Below are 7,585 nucleotides of genomic sequence, written 5' to 3'. Positions count from 1 at the left end.
ATAAAAGCATTATTTACAATGTGATGTGATTGTTCTGCCTTAAGTTTTTAAATATTCTCATGCATGTCTTTCCTATTAGATTTTGGACTCTGTAAGAACAAAAATTCATGTTTTGTGTATGGCTGCAGCCCCTATAACACCAAACAAGTACCTCACACTCATAAGCTATTGAGGAAGTATCTACTGAATCAATAGATAGATAGATAGATAGACAGATAATGCATTAGTATATTTTAAATCATTTGAAAAAAAACCTGCAGATCAATATGCCAATGCCTATTTGTGAAGCAGACCTGGAGAATCCAGCAAGAGTCTGGAGGGACCCTGGTGCACTGCTGGCTCTGCCAAGTGAAGGCAGGTGGCTCACTGTTTCAACATTGTTGCAATAAGGAAACAAAAAAAGCAGTCCCTCTCTGCCCAGTAAGAAAACCTTAACTAGAAAAGCTCTGCAATTAAAACCACTCTAAAAGGAAGTGTAGTCAATTCATTCTCATTCCCCAAAACCTGTCATCCTCTGCACCCACCAATTTGAATCACTCCTTGAGTCTTCCAAGCCTTTGATGACAGTTTTCCTTTCTATGATTCCCCCAGGGAGTGCCTTTTAATGTTATAACTGACTGGTAGGAAAGGGAAGTTCCAAGGGCTTCGGCTTGGACTTTCCTGGTGTAATGTCCTTAATCCATATTTCATAGAGTCAACGTGGGGATGTGGCTGTTGTCGGTGACAACAATTCCAAACATTACTTGCAAACTGAGGCAATAACCATGGGATATGTTCAGAGTTTCCAGGAAGTGAACTTAAAATGAATCTGAATCACTTGAGATCCATAAGCACACTCACTGACACAGATAGTGCGGTGTCATTCTGGGCCTTTAGGAATTGGAGTAAATTCAGTATCAATGTCCAGGACTCCAAAAGTTCTGAGTGTTTCCATTTCTCAGTACAGTGACTTGGAGATCAAGGTGTGGTAGGAAAAATAGTGACCCCAAGATGTCCACATCCTAATAATCCACACCTATGAATATGATGTGAGGTTGCATGGCAGCAGGGATTAATGTTGCAGGTGAAATTAAGGTTGCTGATCAGCTGACCTTAAAATAGAGGGATTATCTGTCTTGGCCCCATGGACTCACAAGGGTCCTTAAAAGTGGAAGGAGGAGACAGAAGAGAGTGTTAGAGAAAGAGATGTAATGGCAGAAGCAGGGTCAGAGAGATGTGATGTGAGGAAGACTTGATTCGTCTCTGCTGGCTGTGGAGGTGGAAGAAGGGGCCATGTACTAGTTTGCTCGGGCTGGCGTCACAGTGCCACAGACCGGGTGGCCGAAACAACTGCAACTTACTTCTCACAGTTCTGGAGGCTGAAGGCTCTGCCTCGGGAACCAAATGGGAGGAAGAGAGAGAGAGACATAAAAAGCAACAGAGACTCTCCCCCGATGCTCTTGGAACCAGAATTCCCCAAGTCAGGAAGAAGGCTTCTCCTTCCTCATAATTTTAGATGCCTGCCCAGCCACCTCGGCTGGTGCTGCCATTGTCACCACGGGTTTGTCTGAGGGGGGAAGGGCAAGTGATAATAGAAAAAAGTCAGGGAATTTATTTCACTCTCTCTGATGCAGAGGGACCCCATTCCTCTCTTTTCAGACCATAGTAAAGCTTCTCTTGGAGCTTTTCTGATCTGTCTTTCTGTCTGAACCTAGCATGCAGGCTTGGGGTTCAGGGGGTCCCTGAGGGGTATGGGAAGGAGGGAAGGAAAAGGAAAACCCCCAGAAAGTTCACCAAGCATCTGTCCATACCTCGCATCCCAGTTTCCTTCCCGGGTCTACCCGCTACCATGTAGTTTGCAAAATCAGATCGCTGCTCTTTGCACCCACGTTAGAGTTTTTTAACTGCGTTCAGCGGGAGAAGCGGGATGGAGTGCTTACCTCATCTGGACCACCACTGGAATCCGTCCCCTAACTTTTGCTCTGTCCCTAGTTTAAGGGTTGCTTCTTTTCAACATCCTTTGTTGGCATCTCCTATTTTATGGATTTAAACATTAGTGTTCCTCTAGTTTCACGTTACGCAATTTTCTCACGCTGTACTCTCTCTGTAGCTAATGTCAATCATGTTCATTACCTAAGTTATTAGATATATGCAAATATGTCACAAGTTTATATCTCCAGGCTTATCTTTCTCCTTGACTGATTCTTGATATCTCTACTTATCTCAAAATCATGACAATTTCAACACGTCTAAAGTACATCTCATGATTCACCCTTCAACCCCCAGATTTGGTCCTTTTCAAGTATTTCCTGTGTCAGGTAATGACACCGTCAGCCTTCTTTGGCACGAAGAAGTCACCTTTGACATCTTCATCTCTTCTCAGTACAGGGATGGTCAAGGACCTAATTGAATAGCCCTCAAAAGTTTATTGCGTGCGTGTGTCTGTTCCGCATATGTTCAGTGAGCACTTGGCCCTTCACAGAAGCACGCACTGACCGCCTTCCGTGGCAGGCCCCTTGGCGAACGAAATCGATGCAGTCCTTGCCTCAGTGGACCCACAGACGAGCGAGAGACATTAAACAAGTAAACCCTCAAATTACAAATTGTGATATATGCTCCTAATAAAGGGACCAGCAAGACAGAGCCCATCATTATTAAGTAAATTTTGTGTTCCTAGAGTAAAAAAAGTGAATGGTGAGTAATAAGATTAGGAAAGTCCTTGCATATTATCTTAAGAATTTGGGCTTTGGGGTAATAAAAAGCCCCAATGGGATTTTTAAGCAGGGACATGACATGATCAGATTTTCCTAAAATCAGATATTGGTCCTATTATCATGTACTCAGGAACTGGCTTTGTCAAAGGTGGTTTTACCTTCTCTGTCCAATATATTCTTCTTTTTAACAATACCTGAAAAGTATCCCTTACCTGGGACTATGAAAGTAATGATTGTAATTCATACTGGCTGAGGTGCAAGCTAATCCAAATGGAGGAATATACCACTTACAGATAACTAACTTCGGTATTGCCTATAATATATAAAACACATTTATACTTACATCTGCTTGCTCTTTTTCACAGCAACTTTATGTAACGTACTCACTGTGACCACTGCAACTCCTATCTCGCTGCTAGGAAGGTATCTGCCCAGGTGCCACCCGAGGTCTGACAGCTGGGTCATTTCTAGCCTGTTTCAGTGACCTGTGCTGCTCCACATCCCATTCTGAAATAATCTGCTCTGTTCCTTGTGTGAAAGCTGATGTACCTACTACAGAGTGTGTTCGCACCCTTCCAGTTCTCATAGTTCACTCTTTGAAGTAAAGACTTCAGCTATTTCCATAACTCTGGTTATTCCTGTCTATATAAGGTACCGCACACGTTATAGCTAAGTCCGGGAGGCATGTAATTAGTTCTGCCCTAACCAAAGAACCAGCTCTACTCTAATGAAAGACTACTATAAAATGTCACTTGAAAATAATTCTGAAGTTGTCAGGAAATGAATGTGGTATTTGGGTTGCAACGGTTGAGGTATCTAAGTAAGAAAAAGAATTACTTCTTGCAGCTATGAAGGCTTCTTGGTCAGCCCTCCCCTGCTTCCCTGAAACTCAGGGCTTGTTTCTTGTCTTTTTTTTTTTTTTTTTTAAGATTTTATTTACTTAATTTGAGAGAGAGGGGAGGGAGGAAGAATGAGAGGAAGAGAAACATGATCAGCTGCCTCTCACACTTGCCCCCAACTGGGGACCAAACCGCAACCCAGGTATGTGCCCTGGCTGGGAATCTAACCAGCGACCTTTCACTTCGCAGGACGATGCCCAACCGCCTGAGCCACACCAGTAGGGCTGAGGGCTTGTTTCCACCCCCCACAATCACACATCTCTTGGCAGCTACACCTGGCATCAAACTTGCCCCCTTGCTCCGTCACCAGAATTTTGCGGTGCGGTTATTGCAAGTCTCTTTAAATGTAGGTTACACATCCAGGAACACGTAATGGGAGCCCCAGGTCTAAGGGAAAGGTCTAAGGGTTAAACAATCCAGAATTCAACCTCCAATACTAATGCTTCTTAGAGCTTTCATATTTCAAATTTTGCCAAATAAGTTAACTTCCCTCCACTCCAAACCCTCTCCTCTTCCCTACTCTAGAAGTGGAGATAGGCAAGTGAGAAGGGGCATATGGAGGCAGAAAAAATGGGAGAAAAACTAAAATTAAAAGGAGAAACGAAATAAGGACAACCCCCACTTTTCTTTTGGGATTAGATTTTTGTTGAAAACAATGTCTCCCAAAGAATGGCCATCCTACGACCTTTGTCAGAATTGCTCAGGGCCCTATTATAAATGCGATTGTCAGGACCCCACCCCAAAGCCACTGAAGCAGCATGTGGGACTAGACGACCCATTCTGTGTTTTATTTTTTTAAAAGATTTTATTTATTTCTTTTTAGAGAAGAGGAAGGGAGGGAGAAAGAGAGGGAGAGAAACATCAATGTGTGAGAGAAATGTTGATCCATTGCCTCTCATGCCCCTAACCGGGGACCTGGCCCACAACCCAGCCATGTGCTTTGACCAAGAATCAAACCAGCGACCTTTTTTTTAGTTTGTGGAATGATGCCCAACCCGCTGAGCCACACCAGTCAAGGCCCCACTCAGCATTTTAAACAAGCAGCATTTTTATACAAGTAAAATATTTAAAGTGACTAATGTAAATTGTCTCTGTAATTGTTAGCTATTTATAACGCAATAGACCTCATTGCTCCTGTTGTTTCTTCTTAATTTTCACAAGTGGTACTTACGTCACAAAGTGATTACTTGAAAGATGTTGCATTTATTAGCTTACTGAAACACTGCTATAAACATAAAAGGTACAAAATTATAGGAATCCTTGCCCTTCTGAAGTCAATCATCCAATGAAGGAAAAAAAAAACCCACAAACACACATAAAGACTTAATTAGCATATGGGTAGTACCCTGGCACAGAAACGGATACCATTTGCTCTAGCATCCGTGTACTCAAATAGCAAGGTTGGCCGATGAGTAAATCAGGCAGGCATTGGATGCCTCACTTAGGAAGTCAAAGAGTTCTAATCAGGAGGTTTGGAAAAGGAAGGGCAATTAGGGAGCCACCAGGTGTGGCAGAATAAGGCCTGGAGGAGAAGACAAGAGGATGAGCAAGGGTTGCAGTTCCAGTTTGGCAACTGAGTGATAGGGAGCAAGTCTTTAATCTTTCTTTGGTTCTGTTTTCTCGCTGTATAATCTGTTCTTTGTCTCTTTCTGTTCCCACCTCATCTGAGAGAGGATTTAAGGCAGAGAAGATGTCCAAGTTTCCTCTGGCACTAACATTCACTGACTCTAAACGTATCCAAGTTTCTTTCTGGAACAAATGTGTGATGACTTTATAGCCCAAAACCTCTCTCAACTATGAAACACAAATAAAGAAAGTATTACTAAATGCAAATTGGAATCTACTATTGCCCATAGGAAATCACTCTGTGAACACATACAATGGGGGACCCCCCAAAAATCTGGAATTATCTTCTGGAGGGCAGGCCCTTGTAGTACAGGCTTCCCCCACTATGTGGGTGTTCTAGGAAGCCATCTGTATCAGTGTGCTTGCCTTGTGGTGAGAGGCTGTGTCTTCGGTGAATTTTTTTTTTTTGAAGACTCTTTCAACGTGTTTGCCCATTTCATCATGGGTGATTTAAAGCGCACCTGCCCTCACTGCACTCAGTGTTCAGCAGGTTTTGACCAAAAACGCCCCTCCCTCCCTATTCACCAGATCTCTTCCCAAGCAACTTGTTGTTTGTTTCCTGGATGAAAAAAGTCCTCAAAGGGAAACATTTTGCCAATGTGGAAGAGGTGAAACAAATAAATGGCAGAAGCACTAAAAGGCATCAAAATCAACGAGTTCAAAACTGTTTTGAGCAGTGAAAAAAATGTCTCAATACGTGTATTGAATCCAAGGGAGAGTACTTTGAAGGTGACTAAAGTTTAAACGTGTAAGAATAAATGCACAATTTCTTATAAATAAATTCTGGGGGGGGGGGTTTGGGGTCCCCCTTGTATCTCACAACTGTAAAATTACAGAGCTAAGGTTCAAGTCAGTGTATTAAGGGTGAGCATATTGTCCTGAATTTCCCTGCAGAGTTCCGCCAGAGGCACACCCTTGGTGAACCCCAGGCACCCCGTCAGAGACTCCCATGCGTTTGATGCAATGATACCTTGCCCAGTAGTTTTTTAAGAGCATCTTTGACTTCCTTGTTTCTTAAACTGTAAATTATGGGGTTCAACATAGGGGTAAGCACGCCATAAAGCAAAGAGATGATTTTATCTATTTCTTGTGAGCTTAACGGAGGCTTCAGGTACATGGACAGAGCAGCCCCATAATACAAGATCACCACAGTCAAGTGGGCACCACAGGTAGAAAAAGCTTTGTTTCTTCCCTCTGCTGAGCTGATCCTCAGGATGGCGGACAGGATGAAGACATAAGAGACGCAAATAAAGAGCATTGGAATGGGCAGGAGGAGCACACCGACCACCAGCAGCGTCATGTCCATGGGCAGGGAACTCGCGCAGGCTAACTTCAGCACGGCCAGAATTTCACACGTGAAGTGGTCGATGAGATTCCCACAGAGGGGGAGCTGCAGAGCCAGGCTGGTTTCCAGCAGGGCGGTCAGACAGCCTGTCACCCAGGAGGCGGTGGCCATCTGCACACAGACCTGCCTGTTCATGATGATGGGGTATCTCAGCGGGTTGCAAATGGCCACGTAACGGTCGTACGCCATCACAGCCAGGAGCACACACTCCGTGGAGCCCATGGAAAGGGACAGATACATCTGTACAGCACATCCAGGAAAGACGATGGTTTTCTGCGATGAGAGCAAGTTCACCAGCAAAGTGGGAATAGAAGCAGATGTGTAACAAATATCCATGAAAGAGAGATTTCTGAGGAAAAAGTACATGGGGGTTCGAAGGTGTGAATCTAAGGTAGTGATCAAAATGAGAGTACTGTTTCCCAAGAGCGTTATCAGGTACATTACGAGGCTGAAGAAGAAGAGAACAATCTCTAACTTTGGGTATCTAGAAAAACCCTTCAAGAAAAAAAAGTTCCAAATGGTGAGGTTTTCTCCTTGCATTTTCTTTCTTTCACCTGTAGTTACTCTAGGCTTATTCTCTTCATTACACCTGAGAACATAAAGAGGTGGATGAGATATAATGTTCGTTTAGTTAGGAAAATACTTTCAAATTTATGTGCCCTATTATAAGCACAATTTTACCACAAAAATATCACAAGATAAATATATCTGTTGTTCTAAGGAAGAATAACATGATTTACACAAAAGTTGATTTTTCCATGATAAAATTAAGGGTGAAATTGAAAAAGAGAATAAATATTTAATATTTAATCTCCGCTCATAATCCTATGCTGGACACACAGTAGGTTTTCAGTAAATATTTGAAAGTACTGAATGCTGGAAAATATGATTGGACATTGACTAAATTATTGAGCACAAACTAGAAAAGTAAGCCAGATAAGTGAGCAGAACAAAGCACATTTGCACAGTAAAACTAGCAATGATCTTCACTGGAAGAGGAAGAGGAATGTTGAAAGAAACAA

General features: G+C 42.9%; 1 protein-coding gene across 1 annotated transcript; it reads right to left on the bottom strand.

Moving 5' to 3' along the window:
• Positions 1–6,155: 6,155 nt before the first annotated feature.
• Positions 6,156–7,181, bottom strand: LOC129079643 (olfactory receptor 2K2). Its single transcript, XM_054584929.1, has one exon. The coding sequence runs from the start codon at positions 7,101–7,103 to the stop codon at positions 6,156–6,158; it is 948 nt and encodes a 315-aa protein (XP_054440904.1). The 5' UTR covers positions 7,104–7,181.
• Between the last annotated feature and the right edge of the window lie 404 nt (positions 7,182–7,585).

This window comes from Pteronotus mesoamericanus, unplaced genomic scaffold (assembly GCF_021234165.1).
Source record: "Pteronotus mesoamericanus isolate MK-2021 breed Mesoamerican mustached bat unplaced genomic scaffold, CSHL_Meso_final contig_78, whole genome shotgun sequence".
NCBI lineage: Eukaryota > Metazoa > Chordata > Mammalia > Chiroptera > Mormoopidae > Pteronotus > Pteronotus mesoamericanus.
The sequence above is the reverse complement of the archived record's forward strand: the minus strand, read 5'-3'. Positions and strand labels throughout refer to the sequence as shown.

Excerpts from the sequence above, each read along its gene's own strand:
- LOC129079643 (XM_054584929.1), bottom strand. The coding sequence starts at position 7,103 with ATGCAAGGAGAAAACCTCACCATTTGGAACTTTTTTTTCTTGAAGGGT.